Source organism: Girardinichthys multiradiatus, chromosome 15 (genome assembly GCF_021462225.1).
Source record: "Girardinichthys multiradiatus isolate DD_20200921_A chromosome 15, DD_fGirMul_XY1, whole genome shotgun sequence".
Classification (NCBI taxonomy): Eukaryota; Metazoa; Chordata; class Actinopteri; order Cyprinodontiformes; family Goodeidae; genus Girardinichthys; species Girardinichthys multiradiatus.
Window position 1 is genome coordinate 21,711,077 of NC_061808.1, and position 15,800 is coordinate 21,726,876.

At 37.4% G+C, this 15,800-nt stretch overlaps 1 protein-coding gene across 23 annotated transcripts in view; it reads left to right on the plus strand.

Annotated features, from left to right (window-relative positions):
* Positions 1–15,800, plus strand: part of LOC124881879 (clathrin coat assembly protein AP180-like) — a 40,247-nt gene that overhangs the window by 3,235 nt on the left and 21,212 nt on the right. For 22 of the 23 annotated variants that reach the window (XM_047387745.1, XM_047387748.1, XM_047387747.1 and 19 more), the window contains exons 3-11: positions 9,432–9,574; positions 10,418–10,493; positions 11,988–12,090; positions 12,967–13,060; positions 13,145–13,256; positions 13,338–13,444; positions 13,531–13,572; positions 14,071–14,144; positions 15,740–15,745. In XM_047387745.1, coding sequence (XP_047243701.1) covers positions 9,432–9,574; positions 10,418–10,493; positions 11,988–12,090; positions 12,967–13,060; positions 13,145–13,256; positions 13,338–13,444; positions 13,531–13,572; positions 14,071–14,144; positions 15,740–15,745 — 757 coding nt within the window. The remainder of the gene's footprint in view (positions 1–9,431; positions 9,575–10,417; positions 10,494–11,987; positions 12,091–12,966; positions 13,061–13,144; positions 13,257–13,337; positions 13,445–13,530; positions 13,573–14,070; positions 14,145–15,739; positions 15,746–15,800) is intronic. The other variant, XM_047387746.1, reaches the window with a different exon arrangement.

The window sequence follows — 15,800 nt, forward strand, 5'->3', positions numbered from 1 at the left end:
TTTAGTGCAACTCAGCAGACAACTTGAATATAGGCCACTGTGCTCTTTATCCAGTTTTGGGATGGGGTGACACACTCATCTCAAAACACAGAAAAATGGTCCGATGGGAACAAAAATGAGCATTGAAATAACTGATGATCTGGTGTAAAGACACAGATTCAACCCACTTCAGCTGACTGTTATTCATTATATTCTATATAAAGCATAAAGTCAGATGGCTTAGCGTTACTGTTTTCTGACGTATGCTTAGCGACCCTTGGAATGGGCATGCTGAAGGGTCGTTAGGAGCCATAGACAGTGGCTGCCATGGCAACTGATTGAGACTTTCAGGGTGTGCCATAATGATGACAGAGGCAGAGCTCTCACACAGATGGTATTGTGCTTTGATCAGACACACACAAAAATCTGCAATAATGGTTAATATTATTGAGCAGTCTGAGTTTTGGCACAGGAAACAAGCGATTTGGTCATAGTGTGAGAAAAAAATTAGAAAAATAAAACAGTTTTGTGAAGAAATCTGAGGGTTTCAAATTGGACAGTGACATTCAGATCTGTGTTCTAAAAAATAATGAGGGAGAAACAAAGACGGGGCACCTTTGATGTGTTTTAAACAATGACTTCAGTGCAGAAACAGAATTAAGGGATGGTTTCCCAAATTGACATGGGACTGAATTTCAATATTTATTTTTTTGGTCACAACAAGGGATTGGTGCATACTTAATGGTATAAACTGATAAGTAAATATTACCAAATTCATAAATTTTCATCCCACTGCCTTTAATGGGGGAGACTAATGTTGGACTACTAACAGTTTGAATTCTGAATGGAAATCAGTGTAAAGTAATTATATTACATGATAGTTAGCTTTTTGAAAGTCTGACCAGAACTAAGTGTTTTCCTGGGATTAGCTGTAGCCAAAAACAAAGAAAATTCTGGTAGAAAAATGTTTGAAAATGCTGTCATATGAGACCAGGTCAATTTTTTATTTTCTGTTTTACAAGTTTACTACCAGCTGGATATGCTTTAGAAAAAGTAAAAATGACTTAGTTAATTATAAATATTGCAGAAACCTGTTGAAGAAACCTAAAAATCAATAAATATTCCCTGCTTTCCTTTTGTTTTCATGTACAGCACTTTGAATTGTCTTGCGACTGAAATGTGCTATACAAATAAACTTGCCTTGCCTTGTCTGTGACAACAGTAAAAATCTCATCCTTGGAATTTTTAAAATGCTTGCTTTATGTTGCTTCATGTCTTTAGGAGTCAGATTTAATTTAATTTAATGTGACTAATAACACCTCCTAAATATCCTTAAGTAACAGGTTGATTACAAAATGTGGCTCTTATATGGCTACCTACATTTTAGGTGCATTTCCTTGCTGACTGCACAAACTAGTTACATTATAGCTGTTAAGAGTCCATTTTTAATTCAAGACAGTATTGTGTGTGAAGATGCTAATTTAAATGAATAGTTTTTTTAAAGGGAGATTCTATTAAAAGGGTTTAAGCAGTTATCTTACCTGCAGTGAATGGTCCTTAGAGCACTTTATGGGAATGGTATTTTATTTTAATTGTCCCAGGTTTGCAGTGGCTGGTATTTACACAGAAACCAATGATTATTTACGCGGGAAATTGAGGTAGGAGAGGCTTTGGGTCTACTTCCTGTGTAAACAATCCTAATCCTAAATAATCCACACAAATACAACAGTAACTTAAAGGTTCATGAAATAGAATGTGCATAAGCGAATTTTTAAATAGGAGGTATTAATCAGTAGAGGTGCTTTGAGCGTGTCCCCTCTCAGAATAGCTGCTAGCTTCAGCTTTTGGGACCAACTAACATGGATTTATAATAAATCAAGACAGTATGAGATATTAACTGTGAGTAAGATATTAAAAGCTATAGCCTTTAAAAAAAACTATCCCTGAGAACAGGACATACAGGTCCTTCTCAAAATATTAGCATATTGTGATAAAGTTCATTATTTTCCATAATGTCAAGAAAATTTAACATTCATATATTTTAGATTCATTGCACACTAACTGAAATATTTCAGGTCTTTTATTGTCTTAATATGGATGATTTTGGCATACAGCTCATGAAAACCCAAAATTCCTATCTCACAAAATTAGCATATTTCATCCGACCAATAAAAGAAAAGTGTTTTTAATACAAACAACGTCAACCTTCAAATAATCATGTACAGTTATGCACTCAATACTTGGTCGGGAATCCTTTTGCAGAAATGACTGCTTCAATGCGGCGTGGCATGGAGGCAATCAGCCTGTGGCACTGCTGAGGTCTTATGGAGGCCCAGGATGCTTCGATAGCGGCCTTTAGCTCATCCAGAGTGTTGGGTCTTGAGTCTCTCAACGTTCTCTTCACAATATCCCACAGATTCTCTATGGGGTTCAGGTCAGGAGAGTTGGCAGGCCAATTGAGCACAGTGATACCATGGTCAATAAACCATTTACCAGTGGTTTTGGCACTGTGAGCAGGTGCCAGGTCGTGCTGAAAAATGAAATCTTCATCTCCATAAAGCTTTTCAGCAGATGGAAGCATGAAGTGCTCCAAAATCTCCTGATAGCTAGCTGCATTGACCCTGCCCTTGATAAAACACAGTGGACCAACACCAGCAGCTGACACGGCACCCCAGACCATCACTGACTGTGGGTACTTGACACTGGACTTCTGGCATTTTGGCATTTCCTTCATCATGACATTATGGAAAATAATGAACTTTATCACAATATGCTAATATTTTGAGAAGGACCTGTAGAGCCGCTCCAAAGCTGTTTATGGGGCTTCATCATCATCATGACTATTATTATGAATTATTATTCCCTTTATATTATCCATGTTCAAAGGTTTATAAACTATACAGATAAAACATAAACCGTATTATAGTCTACAACTGCCATACAACATTAGATACACAATAAATTGTGTTACCCGACTTTAGAACCAGATTTTGCTTAGATCAAATTTAGTTCACATAATGTATACAGGGGTTGGACAATGAAACTGAAACACCTGTCATTTTAGTTTGGGAGGTTTCATGGCTAAATTGGACCAGCCTGGTAGCCAGTCTTCATTGATTGCACATTGCACCAGTAAGAGCAGAGAGTGAAGGTTCAATTAGCAGGGTAAGAGCACAGTTTTGCTCAAAATATTGAAATGCACACAACATTATGGGTGACATACCAGAGTTCAAAAGAGGACAAAATGTTGGTGCACGTCTTGCTGGCGCATCTGTGACCAACACAGCAAGTCTTTGTGATGTATCAAGAGCCACGGTATCCAGGGTAATGTCAGCATACCACCAAGAAGGACGAACCACATCCAACAGGATTAACTGTGGACGCAAGAGGAAGCTGTCTGAAAGGGATGTTCGGGTGCTGACCTGGAATGTATCCAAACAACATAAAACCATGGATGCCCAAATCACGGCAGAATTAAAGGTGCACCTCAACTCTCCTGTTTCCACCAGAACTGTCCGTTGGGAGCTCCACAGGGTCAATATACACGGCCGGGCTGCTATAGCCAAACCTTTGGTCACTCATGCCAATGCCAAACGTTGGTTTCAATGGTGCAAGGAGCGCAAATCTTGGGCTGTGGACAATGTGAAACATGTATTGTTCTCTGATGAGTCCACCTTTACTGTTTTCCCCACATCCGGGAGAGTTACGGTGTGGAGAAGCCCCAAAGAAGCGTACCAGCCAGACTGTTGCATGCCCAGAGTGAAGCATGGGGGTGGATCAGTGATGGTTTGGGCTGCCATATCATGGCATTCCCTTGGCCCAATACTTGTGCTAGATGGGCGCGTCACTGCCAAGGACTACCAAACCATTCTTGATGACCATGTGCATCCAATGGTTCAAATATTGTATCCTGAAGGCGGTGCCGTGTATCAGGATGACAATGCACCAATACACACAGCACGACTGGTGAAAGATTGGTTTGATGAACATGAAAGTGAAGTTGAACATCTCCCATGGCCTGCACAGTCACCAGATCTAAATATTATTGAGCCACTTTGGGGTGTTTTGGAGGAGCGAGTCAGGAAACGTTTTCCACCACCAGTATCACGTAGTGACCTGGCCACTATCCTGCAAGAAGAATGGCTTAAAATCCCTCTGACCACTGTGCAGGACTTGTATATGTCATTCCCAAGACGAATTGACACTGCATTGGCCGCAAAAGGAGACCCTACACCATACTAATAAATTATTGTGGTCTAAAACCAGATGTTTCAGTTTCATCGTCCAACCCCTGTATATTAATAGTGTATTAGGTAATTTGTGCATGTTTAAAAGTAATTTCATATATATATTCTTCAGTCCTTACAAAAATAAGTCTGAAGCTTCCAGAGTTTGAAGTTGATGATGTCTGGGTTTTAGGTGAAATTATCCAACAAATTGCCATTTGATTTTGGCTTCTTTTTGCTCAAAATATTACCCAGATAATTTAAGAGAAATTATTTCTCCTTATGTTCACATAGTTTTTAGTAGTTAATCCTTATTTCTGCAGTTTTTATGTAGAAATGTTTACAAACAAATTATGTGCAACATCTTGAATATTAAGAATTAAACGTGTTTTGCAAAGTTAATATTTGTTAATCAAATCTAAAGAATTTACATTTGTAAACCTGACTTCCTTGACAGTCCTGGTGTTTTGGCGGCCGCCTAATAGGTGTAGGGAACCTAGTAGCTGCAGAGTTTGCTTATATGTTGGACCGGCTCAGTGTCAACAGTATTTTCTGGAATTTTCTGGGTACAACTGGAGTGATTTGTTGTGTAACACACAACATAATTATCACAGCTAGTCTCAGACACAGACACACACTTTCCCAGCATGAGGCCTCAGTTCATTCTTAGCACCCTTCTGTAGGTTGTGGATTACCGTAAGAGCCTTTATTTAGCACTGCCAATCCTCATTACGCATGTATATACACACAAACACACACGCTGTTTGTGTGCCAGTGTGTGTTTGCTTTAGGAGGTGACACCACAGCAGCAAGCATGGATTAGTGTGTGTGATATTGCCCATCAGGCAACACGTTTCACACCTGTTAGCAGATATATATGTAGATCCATCTGCACAGGGAAGAGGAGCTGAGGATCACATAAAATGGCTGTGTGGTGCTGGATTCACAGTGCTTGTAGAAATACCAAACTTCTGCAACATGACGTTAGATAATAACATTTCACCATTGTGGACCATGTCAGGACATATGTTTTATTAAAAAAAACAAAACAAACTTGAGCAGAGGGAGGGACAGAAATAAAACATAAGGGAAGAATGATGGATGTAAACAAATAAATGTGTAACAATGGAAATACTAAAGCATACAAAACTGTGGCAAAGAAGCCTTGCAAAAAGAAAGGAGTTAAAAAAGATCTAACTTTGCTGCAGTCTTTATCCTCACATAAAACATCAGGCATCGTTAAGAGCATTATCATCTGGTCAAGATGTTCAGAAGGTTTGGAGTCTAATTAGTTCCAAAAAGAGCACAAGGTCAATGATTAGGATATCAAAATAAAGCCAGATCTAATATTCAAATTCCACTGAATTCAGATTTTTCCAAATAACGCTCTTTAGCACCGACCTGCAGGTAAAAGTCTAAGCATTTTTTGTCCAGGACGTGTGGGTTCTGCAGAGATTTTAGCTGACCTTTTCCTGAATGGAAGGCAGGTCAGCCCTGATGATTCTTTTTGCAGCCCTAATTGCTCGTTATATTTTGGACCTGTCCTGTTTTGTGGTTGAGCCAAACCAGACAGGGATGGATGTGCACAGGACTGACTGAATAATGGCTGTGTAGAAAATGACCAGCATCCCCTGTGGAAGGTTGTACTTCTTGAGTTTCCAAAGGAAGTACAGTCTCTCCTGCGTCTTCTTCTGAATAGTGTCTATGTGTAAGGACCAGCTCAGGTCCTGAGAGAGGGAGGTGCCTAGGAACCAAAAGGGATCCACTGCAGACACCGTGTTTTAAAGATGGTGAATGAAAGGAGTATGGGGAGCAGTTCTCTGGAAGTCCACAGTCATATTCACAGTCTTCAATGGGTTATAAAGATGGGGGCCAGTTGGTCAGTGCAGGCTCTTAGGCATGAGGGGGAGACATTGTCAGGTCCTGGAGCTTTTCAGGGCTTTCTGATGCTAAAAGAGTCATCTCCCTCAGAGATCCTAATTCCAGGTAGTAAGTCTGAGGGGAGGAGGGTGCTTGGTGCATGGAGAACTTTTGTGTCAGAGTCAGATGTGGTCGAGTTGGTGGGAGGTGTGAACAGCTTCTTTTTAAACCTGCAGTAGAAACTGTTGCAGTGCTTAGTCAGTTTATTTCTTGCCTTCTTATACAGGGCTCTGCCCCATTTGCTGTAAGTTTCTTTCTTGGTCTGACGGAGCTTATTCAAAGGTGAAGTGAACCATGGTTTAGTGTTGTTGTAGGTGTGAAAGGTCTTGGTCTGCACACACGTCCAAAAACTGATGCAATAAGTCACAGTTTCATCAAGTATGTTCAGGTCAGTGGCTGAAGCTTCAAAAACACTCCAATCTGTGAAGTCAAAGCAGGCCTGTCACATTTGCTTTGACTGCTTCATACTCTTTCTAGCAGTCCTAAAAACAGTCTTAGAGGTTTTCAGTTTTTGCCTGTAACCTCCAATGAAATTAAGCTGACTGTGATCAGTCCCAAGGCAGCAGTGCAGTTTAGTGACAGGAGACTGCTCTTCTGCAGCTGTGGCTGATCTGCTTCACGTTTTGACTTATTTTGCTTTTACAAAAGCCTGTCTGGGACCAAAAACCATACCCTATTTAAAGCCTCTTGAATCCCCTTCCCTCCCTGATTCTATTGCTCAGTTTGAACTTCAGCAAGTCATCTTCTCCATGTCTAGATGAGTAATTGCATCGAGTTGCTGACATGTGATTGACTGATCCATGATTGAACACACGTCTAATAAATTGGCCATTGATGGTATAGTTGGTCTCAATTTCCATCTCAATTAGACACTGATAATTTACTGCCCACTGACACTCCTAACAACATGCATATGAAGAGTGACACTCAGTAATTCATGTTTTAATAAATTTGCCCCATTATTGGTGAGGTTTGAGATGACATATGGTATGCAGCTTCTTAAAAGAGACAAAACAGCCAGACAGACATATGGAAGTAGAGACAGAAAAACAAACAAGAGGATTAAAGAAACAAAGAAAGCAGCACTCTGACATGTGACAAATCACCTTTTCTGAATTATGTATATTACAGGATAATTCAGAAACACTTGACAAATGTGGCATGAAGCATGCATTAAAGGTATTATTTATTCATATAAAATATTAAATAAGCTAAATATTTTAATGTTCTGTTACTGGTATTGATTTCTAAAAAGGAAAGGTACCACTATGCATACTCATACAGAGAGCAAATCTGAAAATATTGGCGGTTATCACCACTAATGGAATGAGAGGAAGCTTGTTCTACTCATTAGGTCTCAAATACTTGAAGAGCATGCAGTTGAACTACTTACAAGATACAGGAAGACACAATTAAAACTTCAGATCTATCTATCTATCTATCTATCTATCTATCTATCTATCTATCTATCTATCTATCTATCTATCTATCTATCTATCTATCTATCTATCTATCTATCTATCTATCTATCTATCTATCTATCTATCTATCTATCTATCTATCTATCTATCTATCTATCTATCTATCTGTCTGTCTGTCTGTCTGTCTGTCTGTCTGTCTGTCTGTCTGTCTGTCTGTCTGTCTGTCTGTCTGTCTGTCTGTCTGTCTGTCTGTCTGTCTGTCTGTCTGTCTGTCTGTCTGTCTGTCTGTCTGTCTGTCTGTCTGTCTGTCTGTCTGTCTGTCTATCTATCTATCTATCTATCTATCTATCTATCTATCTATCTATCTATCTATCTATCTATCTATCTATCTATCTATCTATCTATCTATCTATCTATCTATCTATCTATCTATCTATCTATCTATCTATCTATCTATCTATCTATCTATCTATCTATCTATCTATCTATCTATCTATCTATCTATCTATCTATCTATCTATGTATCTATCTATCTATCTATCTATGTATCTATCTATCTATGTATCTATCTATCTATCTATCTATCTATCTATCTATCTATCTATCTATCTATCTATCTATCTATCTATCTATCTATCTATCTATCTATCTATCTATCTATCTATCTATCTATCTATCTATCTATCTATCTATCTATCTATCTATCTATCTATCTATCTATCTATCTATCTATCTATCTATCTATCTATCTATCTATCTATCTATCTATCTATCTATCTATCTATCTATCTATCTATCTATCCATCCATCCATCCATCCATCCATCCATCCATCCATCCATCCATCCATCCATCCATCCATCCATCCATCTATCTATCTATCTATCTATCTATCTATCTATCTATCTATTCATATAAGAAAATGATCAATACTACTTTATGAAATGCACAATCCAAATATGAAATGTAAAAATGATAAATAAAACTGGATTGACATATTTATTTATTTTGAAATTTAAGAAATTTACATTTTCTTTTAATGAAATGATGAAACATTTAAGTATTTCATTTTATGACTTATTTTAAATAAATGCTGTAAATGTTTCATGCCATACCCTTGGAGCAAATCAGGAATTTATTTTAGAGACAAATGTTGCACAGGAAAGTTGAAACTGTTTAATGCTGACATAATTGCATATACAATAAATTTTAAAACATAACAAACAGAAGCTAAAATGCTTTAAAATTCTTTATTTATTAGATTATTGACAAATTAATTTAATCATAAAATAAAAAAAATGTTTTATTTGTTTATCATAATGTTAATTAAATGAAGAACTAAAAATATTTGTTGTAGCATTTTTTGCCTTGAGATCTTTTCAAACTTAATATGCATAAAAGTTTGAGGTATTTACTTACTACAGCTAGGATCCTATTTATTTTCAGGATTCTTGTCAATCTGAGAGTTACACACCCACACTCACTACTGCTCCTCAGCAGTTTGTACCCAATGTAGTTACTTTTGCATACTTCTCTGTTTGGTTTAGTGTCTGATGTTACATCCGAAGGCAAAGGACATGACAAAGCATTTATTCATTTCTCTGCACTGTCAGTGTGTTTCTTTCTGCATGTGTGTGAGAATTTTGCCGACGATATCTCTTTGGCCTAAAATTGTGAGTGTCCAGAGCAGCTCTGCAGTAAAGAACACTCATTAAAGTTTAATTAAAGCACTTTAATTAAAGAACAAATTGTGCAGACATTTGTCCTAGGATATATACACTACTTTTAAATAACATGCACATAGCTGAAATTAGAAAGTATAAAATGTGAGTTTTTTTTAACAGATTCTTTAAAAATATATCTTTATCCTTGTGACTATGTTGCAGACCTGGTGTCAGCCACCAACACCACCAATGTAAACATCCCTCAGATGGCTGACACGCTGTTTGAGCGATCCACGAATGCCAGCTGGGTGGTCGTCTTCAAGGCCCTCGTCACTACTCATCACATATGCGTCCATGGTAATGAGGTTAGTAGGCTTCATTTTGATGTGAAGTTCTGAATGTTGAGGATGGTTTTTCCACTATAGAACTGATCATTTATGATTCTGTCCTAAAATGTGTATCTCATAAAAGGGTTGTAACATTGTATACAGCTCATAAGATGAGATGAAACATGAAATTGGGTTCACAAGAATGAGCAATATTTTGGGAAAAATTAACTCGCATAAGGTTTCAAATTGTGGTTCAAGAAGTTCAGATAATGAACAGCAGGCAGTACTCCTTAGATTAGCACCAGTAGGAAGCTTTGCCAACTTTAGCGATGGTAGTGATTAATACTTAACCATTTGCAGTATTCTCAATATGATTACAAATCATTTGTATCTAATCTCTCATTCTGCTACGATGGCATCAAAAATGCTGCCAGATAAACAAATATTAAGTCATCTTATAAGTCTTCTTTAAAACTAATGTGACTAAGAGCTAGGGCGGCCCAGCTGACTCTGTCAACACAATAGAGCAACTCGAGAACTTCAAAATAAGAGACTTAAACATAGATGCAACCAGATATCAGGCTTAAAGAATCAACTTTCACATCTGAGACTTAATAATAACTTACAGGTATTTGAACAGGTGAAGTCACATGTTGACAGCAACTAGATAGAGGTTTACAAGACAGATTTCACGTTGACAAGAAATATTGTGATGTTTTAATATTGCGGGATCCTTTGCCTCATAAAGCTTGTAAGTTGTATAAATGACATTATAAAGTAAAGATCATGTTCAACCACAGTTTGTGTGAGCATTTGAGAGGTTACTGCATCCATGTTTGATTATAACAAGATATATTTTGCTTTTGATGTGTTTTTCAGAGGTTCATTCAGTATTTGGCTTCCAGGACCTCCTTGTTCAACCTCAGTAATTTCATTGACAAAACTGGCTCTCATGGTAAGGCTAGCGAACTGTAAAACTAAAAAATATGAATCTAAATTAATATGAATTTAAATATTCTGAGTATTTTTTCAGTCTTTATGTTTTTGTTCAGATTAGCATGAAGGGGGTATACGAAATAAAGCCGAGCCCCAACATTTAAATAGGAGCATGCAACTGAGATTATTTTCATTTGGGATGTCCAAGACTTTTTGCTGACAATTTTGAGTAATTTAAAATGAAGTATAAATGAAATAATATATTGAGTTGCAAACCCAAGATGCTTCAGACATTCACAGCGATTTTGTTCCAATTGGAGTTTCTGCAAAACAGTCCTTAATATTGTACCACAACAAGTAGTTAATCAGGTTTTCTGACAATGCATTGCCTAAAATGCGCATTGCTGTGTAATTTTCTTCCAAAGATCTGTCGACACACATACTATTACAGTCTTCAGGACCTCAATAAGCTAATGTCTTCCCCCACTGACAATGTTTTCATGTGAATTAGTTTAATGGAGGGCAAATGCAATGTTTACTTTCTATTTAATTTGACTTGTAAACATATTTAATGACAGTAAACTCAGTGTTGTAAAAACCAGTGATTGGTATTTCAGCTCTTACCCACACAGACAGCTGCCTGAGCACAGCTAGCAGAATGGGTCACATGACACAGACAAAGAGGAGCACTCTTTCAGTTCGGAAACCATGTAGACTGTTTGGTTAAACTCAGATTTTCTGAATTAACTGAATAATAAAGACAATATTTTGTTTGTTTTGCAAGCCATTCACACAGAAATATGCCATGATATCTGAAAACTGGCTGTGCAAAACATGGACACACATCTCACTGGGGGTGCGACTGTTATAAAATCACAATCTACAAACAACAAGGATTGGGAGTTGAGGTTAGCCAGGGGTTCTCATACTGATCATCTGAAATGCCTGAATGGGTCCCCAAATAAGACACGTGGGATCAATTCATGCAGGTTACCAACAAGCCATGTTAGCTTCTCAGATGCTTGTCATTTTCCGAGTCATGCATCTCCAGAATCTACCACTTTAAGATATCTTAAGCTCTAGTTAGACCAGAATGTGATTTATTGCTAATAGAAAACGTAAGACATCTAAAAACACAGGGATGCTCTATTAAATGTCTCACATTTTAAAGCCTTTGGTATCAATGAGAGAGCAAATTATTGTCCTGTTGTTTTTCAAGCCTACCATTTCTTTATGGTTTTCAAGTTAGCTTTTTTAAAAGAAAGAAATAACAATTTATAGCCTTGGTCTAAATCCCATTTGACCTAAAGCATTCATGTTTCCTAAATCACAAAGAGACCATTTAAAACATATTCATTTGGCACAATGAACCCCTTTGTGTCTTGCAGAGAAGATAATGATGACAAATGTTTATAAAGTATTAAAATAGTTGTTTTTTGTTGTCTAAAAAATAAAAATGAAAAAATAACAAAGCTTGCCACCTCTGTGCTTTTTGATTTGAATGTGTGTTTAGGCTATGACATGTCTACATTCATCAGGCGATATGCACGGTACCTGAATGAGAAAGCCTTCGCCTACCGCCAAATGGCTTTTGACTTCACCAGGGTCAAGAAAGGGTATGTTTATACAATACCTCAAGCTCCACAACCGATTCTAGTGCTGTAGTTTCATCTCTGAAGTAATCATTTCAGTTTAAACAACGGTGGTACAACTATGCTCCTAGCACTAAGGTTCTCAGCTATGATACAAGTAGCACTGCTGGTATTTGGGAGGATTTTAGTGGTTCTCAAAATACATTTTCTCTTAGTTCTCCTAGTAAACACAGAGCTAATTAACTGTGATGTAGAACTAATATGCCACAGATGTAAACGGCAAACAAAAATGTATTTCCCCATCAAACACAAACCACAAACACAAAAGAGCAGTTCAGTGGAGAATATTTCAAGAACTGCAACTTTAAAAAGAAGCAGAAAACAGAACTGTGAAAAAGTTCTGCTGGTTGTTTATTTGTTTCTGAAGTCAGGACATAGATGTGGGAGCAACTTCAAAATACATTTCAGTTGCAAGTTGAAAATACACCTGTATATGCTAATTATATATATTTAATTTCATTTTATATTTTCAAACACTAAGGAACATATTCTCTAACCAAGGTTGGTAGTGCTCTATTAATTAGAAAGGTAGTGAGATATAAAGGCTTTTGCTAAACATGGGGCAGTTATATTGGATTTTGAGGAATGTGTGTTTATTCAGCTTGGAACTTGAACATTTAGAATTCTGAGTGAAAATACAGTAAATTAAAGAACCAATAATTAATGTAATTACTTTTATTTGTATCTTTATGAAAACAAAAAAGTTGTTTACATTTTCTGTCTGTACGGTGGTACTTGGAAAGCTTATTATTCACTGAATGCTTTTTATAAAAGGCTTGAGATCCACTCTTTTAGCACAGCTCTGTTTTCTATGAAATAATCTTCATTGTATCTTCTTAGTGCTGAGGGAGTGATGAGAACCATGACCACTGAGAAGCTGCTGAAAGGCATGCCTGTTCTGCAGACTCAGATCGACACACTCCTGGAGTTTGATGTGTGTATTTATACTTTGATGTGCAAACCTGCTGTAGATCCCACAAAGTTTTCATTGTATTGACCTGAACCTGCCTTGTTTCAGGTTCATCCGAAGGAGCTAAACAATGGCATCATCAATGCTGCCTTCCTGCTTCTCTTCAAAGATCTGGTGAAGCTGTTTGCATCCTATAACGACGGAATCATCAACCTGTTAGGTCAGCATTCAATGAATAATGAAGAAATTGTTTAGGTAAAGTAATTATAAAGTAATTTGTGAAGCTTGCCTTTGCTTCTAGAAAAATTCTTCAAGATGAAAAAAAGTGATTGCAAAGAGGCGTTGGAGATTTATAAGAGGTTCCTGACCAGGGTGACAAAAATTGGGGAATTCATGAAGTTGGCTGAGGTAAGTTCAAACTATCCTCTGCAGCATCACTGTCATACTGAAACTACTTTGGGCTTTTGTGTCTTATTATGTCTTTACTTTAACAGACAGTGGGAGTGGACAAAAACGACATTCCTGACATCAACTATGTGAGTTACTTTACTTACTAAGCCATGCATTTTTGTGTACTTTATTGTTTTCCTCCTTGGAAGGATAAGGATCAAGAACATTATGCACATGAACGCCCTCAGTCCTGATTTACACCCACACACAAACACATACAGAAGCCTGTGCCTCACCTCACTATCTCCTCATCCAGTGTCTCCACCCAGGGGTGGTGGCGGATCTAGCCGACTCAGATGATGAAGACTGCCCCTTTAGACCCCTTGAGGACCCGGTAACCACAGAAACAAAAGGGTGCCCTGACTGAGTGCCTGTTTAACTACAGGATGAAGTGTCGGCATGTCAATCCTTATTTGACTTGATTTAACAAATGTTTGTTAACATGTTCAAACTTGCATGTGTGGCAGTAAGACCTTGCAAAACTTTGCCTTTTTCTTTGTGCTTTATATACTCGAGGATGCTCTTCAGCAGCTATGTTGAAAACCGAACTCATCAATAACTTCAGTTTTTATTTCTTTTGTCAGGCTCCCAGCAGTATCCTGGAGTCTCTGGAAACACACATGAATGGTCTGGAGGATGTAAAAGGTGGAAAGAAAGGGTAAGGCATTAATAAAGAAATGTTTTGATCAGAACGAATGAAAGAGTTCAAAATCCAAAGTTATTGTGGTTGATATCTTTAAATTCTCCTCCGAATTTTTTTTTTTCTACCATGAGCGGTCTACACTCACTGACAAACACAGTTAAGCTTTAGGAGCCTAGAAGGAAGGGTCTGATTTATATTCAGTTTATATGCAGACCAGTGATAGGGTATGTTATTTAATTGATAGTGTTAACCTTGAGGGTTCCCGAGAGGCCAGGCGACTGTGTAGTTATTGTACATGTCGTAAAGGGTACACGTTACATGTTGGATAATGCTGATACATGCTAAGATCATGGCCTTGTGCAAAGCTACAGTGCAACCACTAGCAACATCTGTCAAGTGATAGTAAAGATATTCAATGCCAAGGTTCCTAAATGGTAAAAGTGCCAAGGAACTTGGGCTGCCTTTAGTGTCCCTGATATTTAGTGTCAGGCTCAAAGTCCTGGCGCCCTCGTTTGCCACAAAAACCTCCTTTAGTGATACTTAGACAACATTTTGGTATTATTTTACAGGTTAAATCTAATCAAATTAACAGTAATATTGGGCTGATGACTATCAACACCCAAAACATGTGCTGTTTAAACTAATTAATCTGTGGTTAATCTCAGCCTTTCAGAAGAGAAGTGCTGTGAAGAAAATTGGGAGAATATACAGAATGAACTGAAGTGGATGGCATTGAAACAAGAGCAATATGCTAGATGCACTCATTGTCAAGGCTAGGGTTATCAATTTAAGTAAAAGAAAAACATGTTCACTGAAGGTAGTTGCATAGTAAGTGAAAAATGTATTGGGAATCACCAGAACTACAAATGAACCACCTTTTTCTGCGACTGTCGCTAAGTTTAAAATGCAAGGCAGCCATATTGAGTTTGAGACTCTCCTGCTTCAAATTCTGACCTCTAGAGTACCTTCTGCTAATTTATTCAAGGTAAAACTTAAAAACGGAACACCTAATTAAACCACATTCTTCAATCAGTCATGTAGTACAGATGGACATTGATGTTTTGTTGTTTTTATGATGTAAAACAAAAAAACTAGAAAAATCTAATTCCTGTAGTTTTTCTGCCTGTCAACATTGTGGTAGTCGGAAAACTGGGTGCTTATTGAGGTAGTAGTTGTAATAAAAAGTTCTGTCAGACACTATTGAGGAAATCGTGCTTTAGTTTATACCCTGTGGCAGCTGCTTGAAAGTGAATAGCTGGTATGGGAGTTACACTCAGACCTCTCCTTTGAGAGCTTAATTGTTTTCACAGTAAATGTGTGGTACGCCTCACAAGTCCCCAGATATTTTTCAACCTAAAAACCTGGGAGAAACTGCGGGGAGTATTCATATATTGGAAATAACAGTCATACAGAGGTTCATACTTACTCCTAAAGACTGGTTTTGAATGGTTTATTTAGCTGCACTTTAATTTGACTTTAACTAAAAATTGACATGAATGATTTGAAGCCTGTATGAAACTAAGTGAATTGTTGGTAGAAACCAGTATTTCTTTTATTTCCTTTAACTTCTGCCTTTTTTATTCTTATTTGTGTTGATTTGGAAACACCAGTGAAGGGTGAGCACATATTATTGTTTTGTCAGATGCTTAATAAATGCTTGTAGACTATCCA